Source organism: Budorcas taxicolor, chromosome 22 (assembly GCF_023091745.1).
Source record: "Budorcas taxicolor isolate Tak-1 chromosome 22, Takin1.1, whole genome shotgun sequence".
Taxonomy (NCBI): domain Eukaryota; kingdom Metazoa; phylum Chordata; class Mammalia; order Artiodactyla; family Bovidae; genus Budorcas; species Budorcas taxicolor.
Window position 1 is genome coordinate 46,741,541 of NC_068931.1, and position 13,296 is coordinate 46,754,836.

Here is a 13,296-nt window from a genome sequence, read left to right on the forward strand (position 1 = left end):
GAGGAGCGTAGCTCTGGACACCTGCGGGCAGAGAGCAGGGGTCATGGCTTCTGGCAGGAGGCATCCTCGAGGATCTCACTCAGACCAAGGCCGTCTTTCCTGAGTGCTGTCAGTGCAGGTGCTGGGAGAGACAGCAGCCAGGGAGGCAACATCCTGGCCTCGGGGAGCTTACAGCCCGGGTGAGGAGCCAGGTGATAGTGCAGGGTGACTAGTCGGATTCAAGGTTAATGGCCTGGGCATGATCCCGTCCCATTCGGTGGTTCCAGTGTGTGAACCTGGTCTCCAGGGCCAGTGACTGGAGAGCCCACGAGTGGGAAAGAACTTGTCAGGATTTGGGGCAGAGCTAGTTACTAGTAGCCCCAGGAAGTTGGGAACTTCGCCCCCTACCCTGCTTTGACCTGAGATGGGTGGGGCGGCCCAGGGAAGGTCACTGCCCATTTACTTAGTCTTTGTTCTTCTCTCCGAGGCTGGTTTGAAAGGCCAGCAGGTGGGGCGCTGGTGGGTAGCTGGTGTCTGGCTTCTGTCCAGGCTCTTCACTGACAACGTGGCAGCTCTAGAACCTGCCCTCTGCTCCCTGGGCCTCAGCTTCCTCAGCTGCCCACAAGAAGCTCGTGTTGGATGCTTGCTAAATTTCCTTCCAACACTCATATTCTCTGATCCTCCCTAACATCAACACACTTTTTTCAAGTTGGGAGAGCTGTGTGCCCACCAAGCTGTTGACAACGATTCTCCCCCGGGGCACCAACATCTGTATCACAGGCTGAGAGTGGGACAGGTCCCCTTCTCCCCCCACTTCTCTGCAGACTCCCTGCAGGCCCCCAGGCTAACATGAGGCACTAACTGGGGTGAGGACCACCCAGAGGGGAGAGTCAGTGCTGGTTTTGGGGGTAGATCCTAGAGCCCACCCCCATGCCCATCTCTCTGGGGCTCTCCTACCCTGCAGATGGGCACCTCCCAGACCCGCCAGGGGCGTGAGAAGTGTGAGAAGTGAGGAAAGGGAGTCTGCGTGTCTCCTTCCTCGAAGCCCCCTCCCGCTGCCCTCCCCATCGCCCAGGAGCCTGGGAAGACTGGAGAAGAGGCAGGTTTGGGCCTCAGAATCTCACACCCACCACCTCCGGGAGGGGAGACCCCCGGTCGTCCTCCTGCTCAACTCAAGGGAATCAGACCCTTCCTTGACCGAGTCGCATGAGTGCCTTCTGGGGCGACAGCGGCCCCAGGATTCCAGTTGGGCCTCCAGCCACAGCGCAGCCCGGGCTGCCTGGACGCCAACCCGCGAACCAACCCCGCGAAGCCCGGCCACCCGGCGCGGCGGGCACGGGGCCCAGGTGGCTCCTCCCGCCGGCCCCGCCCAGCCCTCGCCCCTCACCCGTGGCGGGACTCCGAGCTCCTCTTCTGCAAATCTTTCCAGCCTCCGTGCAAGTATTCTCAACTCTTTACGCCTAATGAACAAGCACAGTTTTTTCAATGGTGAAGAAAAAGCACCAGATTTTTTTTTTCTTCTTCTTCCTGAAGAAATCCACCCCCCCCCCCAGCCCCCCGCCTGCTGGCGGGACAGACACTCCCCGCGTGGGGCTGTAGCACCGTCTGTCAGGTCCTCCCGTCGTGTTTCATCTCCCGCGCGCGTAGAGCAAATGCTAGAGCGATTTCAGCTGATAGAAAAACAAACATGAAAAAAAAAAAACCACAAAAAACAAAAAACATGGCACGTTGCTAGTTTACAGGGTTTTGTGAGTTTAAATGCCTTATATTTAACAATCATAATTTATGACTAACTTGTAGATATCGTGGGTTCTTATTTAATTATTTTTATAGTTGTTTTGCATTTTTAATTATAATTTATTTATTTAGAAAGGATACTAATTTTTTTTATTACTCCTATTACCTCATTTTGGCGTTGTTTCTGGGAGTGGAATGCTTTGCATGCATTGGTACGATGACAAACAACTATGAATACAAAAAAAAAAAAAACAAAAATTCCGCAAACTTTATTTCGTCCAAACTATCAGGGTGTGTGATTGCAAGCTGTCCTACTGTGGTGCTGGCCTCTTTGGATACATTCCATACGAAATGCAAACCTTTGATTCTGTATGCTGTGATCCTAGTGAAAAACTCCAATATAGTGACTGTATTTAGCACATATATAAATATAATTTGCACTCGTCAGCAGACTGGGGTAAGCCTTTCACTTGCTATCCTTGCCCCCCCATCCCCCATCATTAACCACCCCATTTTTCTTTCTCTTCCCCTTTTCCACACCCTCTGCCCACCCTGCCCCCATCCTCTGGGGAAGGTCAGGGGTGGGAGGGATGGGGGCCCATCTTAGTTTGAGAACTAAGCGCCTTGGACATTACCAGCAGGAGTGTCAGAGCCCAAGCCTGATGATTTATTAGAACGGGCTCGGGACCTGGGGTCCGGAGGCTTGGTTTTTCAGACCAGCCCTCCGGCAGACTTCCCTGTGATCTTGAGCAAGTCACCAAGCCTCAGTTTTCTGGGCTGGGGTGAGGAAGCTGAACAGGAGGGTTTCTCTAGCGTCCACAGAGCCAGCGGGAGCCCACCACGCTGTGCTCGCCCATCCTCTTAGGAGAGAAGAAAGGGAGTGTGGAGGGAAGGAGAGGAAGAGAGTGGACTGAGGACTTATCCAGTGGAAGGATGTCTGTCCTTTGACACGCAGCGTCCTGCAGGGGACAGAGGGCAAGACAGGCAGATGTGTCCTTGGACATGGGCTTTCACAAGGTTTGCTGGGCATTTGGAGAGTGAGCTGCTATCCATGTCTTCTTAGATATGGGGACGGGGTCGGCAGGATATAGGTGCCAGTCTCTGATGTTTGGGATTGACCTCGCCACCCTGTCATCTCCCAGAGCCTTTGCTGTTGAGGCCTAGCCCTTGGCAGCAGATCGGGACACAGATTTGAGACCCACGGTTTCTCCTCCCAGCATCTCCTTCGCCCTCTGCCATTGCTCCAAGGGGGCTGTGGGCTGGAGGGGCTGCTGTGGAGGACAACTGGGGGCCTCTGATCTCACTGCCCACAAGAGAGGCGGGAGGGGAGAGTTGGAGGATCAATAGCTTCGAAGCCTGGCACAGCGATGAGCCCAGCTATTTTTGAGCCAGAGGCAGAGAGAGAAGGTCCCTGTCCCCTCTGAGCGACTCTGGCTCTCTACCTGTCTGCTCCCTCCCCTTTCTCTACAGCTCATCCTTCCTTCTTGCCTCTTGACATCACTGCCTTTGCTGGGTGGAGAAATCCACCCTCCACATGAGGCGCCGTGGGATGGTGCTGACTGGGGAGGGAGTGGAGGCCCAAAGTTGCCACACTGCCTGGCTGACTTGTGAGAGTGGCTGGGTCCTTTCGGCCCTACTTGGCTCTGGCTGGACTTATGGGTCCCCTTCCCTGGGCTCCCTGCCTGCTGCCTGCCCAGCTTCCCTCTGCTTCCACCCTGGAGCCATGCGGACCTGACTCCTATGGAGGCAGCCTGTGGAGTTGCCCACTGGAGCACGACTGCACACGGCAGGGCCTGGCAGATACTGCCCCTTGGCAGGGCTCCTGGACAGACACGCCTTATGCTGCTCTGGGGTGGGGTGGTCAGGGTGGGAAGTGCCCTTTGCCCTGGCTGGCCTGTCCCCTGCACCTCCTCACCCCAGCCCTCCCCTTCCCCAGTCCCACCCCTGGCCTTGGCCGCAGCTCGTTTCTCAGCTCTGGAGCCAGCGATCCCAGGCCCGAGAGGGGGTAATTTGGTTGCCCCTGGTAAGTGAAAGGCTTATCCTCAGTGTTGATTGTCCTTTTTCTGTAATCCTCCTGCTGTTCTGTTCTGTTGTGCTGTGCAACATTTTGCTACATAGACTATTTTATAGCAGAAAGCTAGAAGAATATTTATTATGAATATTAAAGCAATAGTGCATCAATGAAAAGGCGGAGACATTAGGAATTGTGTAAATGCTTAGATTCACTTTTGGTGGATTTTTTGTACTTTATTTATAACTAATAAAAATGAACTGCATTGCTAACTACACCTCACTCGTGCAGGGTGTTTATTTCTGTGCACACCCAGGAAATGCCCAGAGAATAGTGCTCCCAGACGGACCTGTGCTCCTCCGGGACACCTGGCGTTGTCTGCTGTCTTCTCACTTCACCCTCTCCTCATCCTCTGTCCTTCACTCGTTTCCCTTTTTCCTCCTCCTCCCTCAGCTTCCCCACTTCTTCTGTTTCCAACTCCCTCCCTCCTCCTCCTCTCTGATCTATTATTTTCTTTTACTTTTTTTTTATCTCTGAAAGAATCTGTTATATTCTGTGAACCAACCATCTAATTAACCTGTTTTCCTAAACTTTAGTTTATGGATCTTAAGGCAGAAAGTTCACACTTAAAAAAAAATCATTTTCAAATGTAACCTCTTATGTTTTGATCTGGAGGCTCCTCAGTTTCTCCATAGAAGAGAAAGATTTGATTTTTGAAAGTTGGGCTTGGATTTTTTATTCCTTCATAAGAGCCCAAACTCAGACTGTCTTTGCTGTGTCTAGAGTCTATTCTCAGAAAAGTATGGGTCAGTGAACTGGAAGATGACTTTCTCTTAGAAACTACAAGCAGAGCCCATGTGAATGAACTTTTTCCCCCTCAGTCACAGAGTTTATTTTTTCAAAACAGTCTTAGGTGTACAGAAAATTGAAAAGAGAGTTGAGAGCTCCCATATGTTCCCTCATGGCCACCCATTAACATCTCGTCTTGGTAGATGCATTTGCTGTAGTGGAGGAGCCAACACTGTTACCTTATTATTAACTAAGGTCCATCGCTTTCACTCATTTTGTATGTAATTTCATACATTTAAATGAATGTTAAGTGGGCTTCCCTGGTGGCTCAGATGGTAAAGCATCTGCCTGCAATGCAAGAGACTGGGGTTCGATCCCTGGGTTGGGAAGATACTCAGGAGAAGGGAATGGCAACCCCCTCCAGTATTCTTGCCTGGAGAATTCCATGTACTGGTGGCGGGCTACAGTGCATGGGGTTGCAAAGAGTCGGACACGACTGAGCAACTAACACACACAAAAACAAAATGAACGTTTAAATCTCTAGCTCTCGTTCGAGTCAGATGATCCAAAATGCTATCTGTCGTTTTCCCCACAGTTCCACCTGTATCTCTTGCTCCGGGAACCTGGGCTCCTTAGTCTTCGTTCCGCCACTAGTCAGCCGTGTGCTCACACCCCGCTATCCCTGTTTGTCAGCTGTAAGCACGCGGATAGGAAGCCAAGCTCCTTCCCCCAACATCCCACAGGTCCCCTCTGTCATCTTTGGCTACTTAATCTCTACTGGGGCACGGCCTTATGGGGTTGGGGGAGTGGCTCTATTTCCTTGGATTTTGTGCCCACCCAACTTGTGGGCTGGTGGGTAGCCTTCTGAATCTCCAGCCCTCTCCCACCTCCTATCACAGCACCCAGGAAGACAGACTTCTTAGAAAATATCCAGGCTCTGCCCGTGACTCCCAGTTTCCATAGCCCTCAGGAGGTTAAGGAGGATGGAGTCTGGCTGTGATTGTCAGGGCTCTTTCGGGAAACGGAATCAGTAGGGTTAATATGATATAATATAGGATACGATATTTATAGACATGGAGATTTATTTTGAGGAAGAATTGGCTCATGGGATTCTAGAGGCTGAGTTGTCCTACATCTGCCCTCTGTAAGCTGGAGACCCAGGAAAGACGACAGTCTGAGTCCAGGAGGCCCAAGCACCAGGGAGCCGATGGGGAAATTCCCAGGCCCTCTGGCAGGAAGGAAGGGGATACATCCTCCCTTCCTCTGCTTTTGGTTTTCTTGAGACACTCCAGGTATTGGATGAGGCCCACACACACTGGGGAGGGCCAGTTACTCTACTGAGTCCACTGACTTGAATGCTCATCTCATCTGAACCGCCCCCTAGACACACCAGGGAATCGTGTTCCATCACTGGTGCCCCGGGGCCAGTCCGGGTGACACTGAAGGTGACATCCACACTCTGGTCCCACCTCCCTCTCAGGCCTTCCCAGATGCTGCACTCAGCACACATCACATGGCCCCAAGATGATGCCTGGCCTCTGGCCCTGGTTCTCCCCTGCGGGGGGCTCTCTGCAGAAACAGAGAGGCAGTGGAACTTCCCTCAGCAAAGCCGAGGGGTACCGAGGAGAGGTGAGCCTGCTGTCCACCAACCCAGCCCCTCGGCGAGGGACAAACAATAAGACACGACAGGGGTTCCATCTAAGCAGTTCCGCTTTATTGCCACAAACTCTTGGTTTATATAGGCAAGCAGGGGGGTTTTGCAAGGGACTTTCCATAGTTGCACAATCACGTTAAAGGTCAAATCGTAATATGCCATAGATGCACCAATCTCGTTAAAGGTCAAATCGTCATGTGCCTTCTTTATAACAGGAGTCTATGGTGATCACGCGCTGTCCGCGTGCACGGAAATCAAGAGAGCCAATCAAAAACTGTAACATAGACCACGCCCCTATCTCTTCCGCCAGGCACCATCTTAGTTTCCGACCACAAAGCTAACCCATCTTTTTTAAGGTTTCCCATTTAGGCCCCCACACTCCCCCACACTCCCCATTCCCCAGAAGGGGGACACACCAGAGCCTTCCCCACCAGGCACTGTCTTTCCACACTTACTTTTGCTCTGGGCGCAGCCTCACCTGCAAGCAAGGCTCCTGCCCATGGGACCTGCCCTTCCTGAGCGTTTTCTGTCTCAGAACGCTCCCTGCCCACAACCAGCCACAGCTGAAGTTCTTCCACCTTTGAGCTTCTGTTTAACATTTTTGTTTGAGGGAAACCCCTGCCCTTCTGCGGCACCTGTTAGCCGTGTGACTTTGGGTGACTTGCTTACACTTTCTGTACTTCTGTTTCTTCATCTGTGAAATAGGGGTAACGAGGGCGCCCGTCTCATAGATCTTTCTGAGGCTTCAGTGAGCTCACGCGGGTAAGGCACTGTCTGGAATATAGTCAGTGCTCTATAAATAATAGCCATGACAATGATAATGGTGATGGTGTGTGCGTGTTTGTTTTTTTTTAATCCCTGCCTTTCATAGTCTTTCTCCTCTCTTCCTCTTCTTCCTCTCCTTTCTCTGGAGAATTTCCGAGGCCCCATCAATGTCTCCTCTTCCTCTCTGACCATTCCAGGCCATGGTCAGCCACCAATAATGTCTGTCCAGCAGAAGGGCTGGTGGCTGAGGCCTTAAAATCAAGACACCAGGAACAACTGCTTGATTTAAAGTCTTTCCCACATTCAGCTGGAGAGTCTAGAATAAAAGCCACATTGAGGCCTTGAGGCTGGACACACAGAACCCACCCTCCCTCCAGCTCATTAGCATCACTGCCCCCTCCCCCCATTCCAGTGACATTACCCAACCTTCTCCTTTTGAATTTAGGACTAGAAATGTCAAATGTCCTTGCCCATACTCCTTTTTTCCAAGGTCCCTGGAAGACTTATCTTGCCCTCACTCAGAACATTTTGCTGTTTGCAAGTGGGTGATGCCTGGGGTCAACCTCTGCCAAGGGGCTGAGAGCAATGGGGGTCTCTGTTAAAGATAAAGACACAGCACCAAGGGTCCTCCAGAAGCGGGCATCTATAGTACTTCTGACCTTATTCCATTTGGAGCCCACATAATCAGAATTCAGAAGGGGTATATCTGAAGAGAGCTGAGTTTACTTATCAAAATCTTGGAAGGAGAATGTTGTTCAGTTAAAGAGCTGAGAAAATATGATTGAAGGCTTTCGTTTAACTTGCTTCTGAGAAAAAGTGTTTCTTAGACTGTGGTGTAACAGTTCCTGTGTAAATAACTTGTGCTAATTGCAAATGAGTCTTTTTCTTTAATGCAGACCCTGGGGTATTTGGGCATCCCAGGTGGTGCTTGTGGTAAAGAACCTGCCTGCCAATGCATGTTTGATCCCTGGGTTCAGAAATATCCTCTGGAGGAGGGCATGGCAATCGACTCCACTATTCTTGAATTTAGGACTAGAAATGTCAAATGTCCTTGCCCATCTCCCTTTGTCCAAGGCTGAGGTCCCTGGAAGACTTATCTTGCAGGGTAGAGGATCCTGGTAGTTCATAGGGTTGCACAAAGTCAGATATGACTGAAGTGACTTAGCACACACACATGCATGCAGGATTTTATTTGGAAATACTTTGCAGTTGTAGCTCTACATTTAAGATTCTCTCCAAATATTCTTTAATGCAGACTTGCTTCAGAATCAAATGAGGAAAGATGATGCTGATATAAACCTTTGCACTCAAGAAGCCATCCTTTTAAAGAAGAACTTTCTAACAATGTGAGCTGTCAGTGCAGGAGTGGGGTGGGGCTGGGGAAGGAAAGAGCAGGTCTGGAGAAGACGGTAGGAAATGGAACAGAGGAGCAGGGGAGGACGAGACTATTCCTTGTTTTGTTTTCTTCATCTTAAGGGGTTTGGGGGCTTCCCTGGTGGCTCAGATGGTAACAAATCTGCCTGGAATGCGGGAGACCTGGGTTCGATTCCTGAGTTGGGGAAGATGCCCTGGAGAAGGGAATGGCTACCGACTCCAGTATTCTGGCCTGGAGAAGTCCATGGACAGAGGAGACTGGCAGGCTATAGTCCATGGGGTTGCAAATAATCAGACATGACTGAGCGACTTTCACTTTTAAGGGGTTTTGTCTTGGTTGGAGGAAAGGGACTATCCAGAGCTACCAGCCATGGCTGATGCCCCCAGCAATGACCAGGGATCATGTCAGCAGCAGGGACCTGGAGGTGAGAAGGGTTCAGGAGACACCTTCCATAGAGAAGGGGCTGTTCACCTTTCCCATGGCTGGCTGTTGAGTCTCCACCTTGCTATTAGGACTATTGGGATACAGAGCTTTGTGGGGACTTTGGGTAGAAAAATGTCTTTCTTCTAGGGCCAGGACTAGGGATGACGAGGCAAGCGAGGTGCCCTGGGTGCAATGTTTAAGGAAGCCCCACTCTTGGGCGCCAGCCCTGCCTTTGCACGAGGCTGAGGTTGAGCGCCTCCTTAACGTTTGTGCCCTGGGCTGCCTGCTTGCTTTTCCCAATCCCAGCTTTCCTTGCTGCCCTTCCTCTGTGGAAGAGACAGGAGTTGAGGGGTCGAGCCCAGCCCAGGGTCTGGCGTGGGGTGGAGATTTGGAGTGTGCCCCCTCCTGGAGGCTTCTGCGAGGGGCGAGGTCCCACATTCCGTCCTCAGGGCAGAGAGGGCACAGCAGCGGCAGCAGGGGCAGCAGGGGCCCCTCCTTTAGCTGCCCTTCTCCCCAGTGCTCTGCTAAGCAGGGCCGCCTGCAGCCTGGGAGGGGGAAGGAGGACTTCAGGGCCCCGAGGGAAGGGCAGTGCCCAGCCCCAAGAAGCAGGTCTGTGGGGAAGGGACCTGATGCTGGAGCATTCTGGAAGACTCCCCTATCCACTGCACTGCCCATCTTCCCCTCCACCTCCTGTGGGAGCGCGAAGGGTATCAGACAACCCTCTGCAAGTGCAGCCTTGTCCCTCTGGGAGCCTTGGTGAGTCAGACGCCTGTTCCAGTCCTCAGTTCCTGCGCCTCTGAAACAGGGAGGCCAGACTGGCCTGGGGCCTCAGAACAGGGTGGGAGGGAGGGCTGGATGGTGGGGAGAAGACTTGAAGCCCGAGGAACAGCTCCAACCAGAGGCTCAGCATACGGACAGTGTGTGACATCGCTGGAGACAAACAGGCTGGACACACGGCCGCAGTAACTGGCCCAGGTCCCCAGGGACTTGGGGAAACCAGGCAGGTAGGAGGTGCCCTGCGGGAGATGGAATGCACCCTGATGAACAGAAGGGATAACAGTTTTGATAGCTTTCACAGCAGTAGTTTCATCCCATCTTCACAAGTCCCTGGTGAGGAGTGAGAGGAGCCAGGGCCAAGAAGAGATGGAAAGTTGATACAGATCATGGGGTATATTCCCAAACCAGTCCAGCCCTTTGCAGTATGAGTAAGCCCACATTTATTGAGCACATCAGCAACTGAAAAAAACACAGGGCCTTTCCCCTCCCAGTCTTGGCTGGATCAACAATAGATGCTACATTCCATACTCAGATGGAATAGCGCTTGCCAGAGGACAGAGCAGAAAGCGCTTTTAACTTTGAGCTGAGTGTCACCCTCCAAGTATAACAGAGGATGGACAGACAGACGGAGAGCCTGAGAAGGGGGTGGGCAAGGATACGAGGGCAGGGCTTTCAGAAAGAGCTGAGGGTGGGCAGGGAGTACCCCTTCCCTCCCTTTGGCTGCCCTTTGGCCCAAGGCTGTGACTGGGGTTTCAATGGGGCTATTTGGAGAGGGGGATGTGTCCATCTCAGCTGAGACATCCAGAGAGACTCTGGGAGTGAGGGATGGGCAGGCTGACTGCTGATGGCAGAGTGGCCTGAGTGCCCAGGGCTTGTGAGAGCAAAGGATGCCAGAGAGCCTCCTTCTGGGTGTCTTAGATTCTAAGCACGACACAGTGAGAGAGGGAGGTGGGGGGCCTGAGACAGAGCCCACACAAGTGCTCGTGGGAGGAAGGCTCCCAGTCCAGGAAGCAGGACTCTGTCCACAATGGTGCCCCCAGCAGGAAGCCGCCCTCTTTGCCTCTCCTCCCTCCCCCAGGGGTGGGGTATCAGGGTCAGGAGTAAACGTGCAAAGTGGAGACAAGAGGTGAGGCTGACCCCATACTCATACACACACGTGTGCACACTGACACACACACACACTCCTATTTTCTCACTTTGGTTACTGCTTGGGGGATGGGAGGAGACTCACCTCTAAGTAGAATGCTTTGGTCTTTGTACTGGAGCCAAACATTTAAATCAAAGAACTGAGATGGACTTTGTGGCTTTAAAGAGGCTGTTGGACATTTTATTACCTACGAGAGTCCAGAAGAGTTATGAGGCTTGCCTTAATTTTCGTCCAGGGACAGGGGAAGAACCAGCTCCAGAAAAAGATACAGAGAAAGCTGTTTAATGATTACTGGTCCCCGATCCTACCCCAGCCCCTGGAGTCCTGCTTATTCAATATGATGGACAAACCCTTCACTGCAGGCACTGAATTAACTGGTCTGCATCTTAACTCTCTTAGTCTTCATAATAACCTATGAAGTCAGTGTTATTCTTCCTGTTTAACAGATGAGAAAACTGAGGCCTGAGACATGAGATAATGTGCCTAATCTCTCCCAATAGGGAGAAGGAAGAGCTGGGACTCAAGCCTGCTTCTTTCTTGCTGCCTCTTGGCCTGTGCTTACTGCGGCGGCCTCTCTCCAAGGGTCTCTCAAAGCGCAGAGCCAGGAAGCCTCACCATGTTTATACCTGCCTGGGTTAGAGGCCCTGTGGTGACACGGCAGAAATGCTGATGCTGGGTGCCTCCTACAGGAAGACTTACTGGCCTGATGCACCTTTCTGCTCAGTCCCACCCCACCGTCTGCAGGAAAATGAGAAATCAGGGGCTGAGTTCTGCAGCACTCTTGTGATGGTTGATCAGGGAGTGTGTGTGTGTGTGTGTGTGCGCGCGCGCGTGCACATGTGTGCATGTGTGTGGCTCTCCAGCTGCCTCTCCATCAGGGTCATCCCCCTCAAGGCAGAGACCACACCTTTATTTTCTTCCAGTCCCTTCTCAGCTGTCAGTCCACATTGCCCACAGCAAGCCACAGGTGACAGGTGTTAAACACCACAGATGTCCCCCTGCCCTCCCAGCCCCTGTGCAGCAGGGACCAGGCTGCTCCAGGTGACCTCTCCCTTTGACTGCTGCTCAGGTCTCTGTGTCTCAACTGTGTTATCTCCGGCTGGGGCAGCCACGGGCACTTGGCAATGCGTTCTTTGAAAAGTGACGGAAAGAATCAGGTATCTGTTCACAGGCTTATAAATCCTTTTAGCTAAAATTCTTCCTCCTGATGTTTTTCTCCATTGGCTGCTGGATTTATGGAAACTGGGGAAAAGGATGTGTTTCTAAGTGAGCAGATGCCCAGATGAATTCATTGCGGGGTGTGGTTGGTAATAATTTAATTAGCCCAGTGTTTTTTTTTTGGGGGGGGGGGGAGTGTTAATTAGTTCTTGCTTAAAATACATCACTTTGAGGACCTGTTCTTCCCCACTTCTATCCCCTGGGTGAAGCCCCAATTTCCCATCCACGCCCAGCCCATCTCAGCCTGGTCACTACTGTTATTGAAAAAGAAAATGCCAAAACTTATTTTTGGGCAGCCACAGATTATGACACATGTTGACGGATTCCCATAGATTCAGGAGACCCGGGAGAGGGCGGGATCCCACCAGCCATTACCCACAGTGACCTCCGAAGGATCGTGGAGCTCTGGCTCCCCAGTCTCAGCTCCAGGAGGCTTTCAGGAAAGGACTCCTGAAAGCCCTGGTGGAGGGTAGCAGGTGTGGCCGGGGCGAGTTGGTGTGAAGGGAGAGGGAGGGCCTGCAGCCCTCAGACGGAAGGGAAGAGGTCCCTCCAGGTGAGCCCGTCGCCCCGCTTCTTGTCCAGCCACCTGCCGCAGGTGAAGATGGTGGCCACCCCGGTGCTGGTGTTGGTGACCTCCACCTTGTCCACCAGCCAGCCCGAGCAGTAGCCGCTGCCGTCGTGCTCCAGGCGTACCTTGCGCAGCTCGCCCAGCTCCAGCGTCTCCAGGAAGAAGCGGTCTGTGCTGCCCCGCTCAAACAGGTTGCGCATCTTCTGCTTCAGCTCCCGCTTGCCCGTGTCGCCGTTGGACCCAAAGATGGTCACAAAAACATTGGCGTCAGTGCCAGCCCCTGGCTCGTAGCCGGTCGTCACGATGACCTCGTACTTGACCGGCACCAGGCTCTGGACCTTGCTGGCAAAGCTCTCAGTAGTCTTGGTGACCTCAAAGACCTTGAAGTACTTCCTCTTCCTCTTGAGGGGTATGAGGCTGTCGCAGTTGAAGAAATACCTGCCGGTGGGAGCAGGGGAAGTCAGGGAGTACCAGCCAAGGCTCATGCCCTCCCCTCCAGGATCCTGGGCATCCACCAGAGATTCCGCCCCAGACGACAAGATCTCAGGGCAGAAATCGTCCCCGTCAAAATGTGAGGGTAGAATTTTCAGATGAATTTTCATTCATCTGAAAATTGACAGTGACTGACATCACCATCTTTTAAACTGCCCCTTGATTCTCCTTTTCTTTTTCCCCTCACTCTCCACATCTGTGCTTAGTCGCTCAGTCGTGGCAGACTCTTTGAGACCTCATGGACTGTAGCCTGCCAGGCGCCTCTGTCCTTGGGATTTTTCAGGCAAGAATACCGGAGTGGGTTGCCATTTCCTCCTGCAGGGGATGGACCCAGGAATCAAACCTGCATCTCCCGTGTCTC

The 13,296-nt window shown here is 52.4% G+C and overlaps 1 protein-coding gene across 1 annotated transcript in view; it reads right to left on the reverse strand.

Annotated features, from left to right (window-relative positions):
• Positions 1 to 12,400: 12,400 nt before the first annotated feature.
• The window catches only part of LOXHD1 (lipoxygenase homology PLAT domains 1), a 197,862-nt gene continuing 196,966 nt past the window's right edge, over positions 12,401 to 13,296 (reverse strand). Inside the window, exon 41 of the mRNA XM_052660502.1 lies at positions 12,401 to 12,881. Within this exon, the coding sequence (XP_052516462.1) occupies positions 12,401 to 12,881 (481 nt within the window). The remainder of the gene's footprint in view (positions 12,882 to 13,296) is intronic.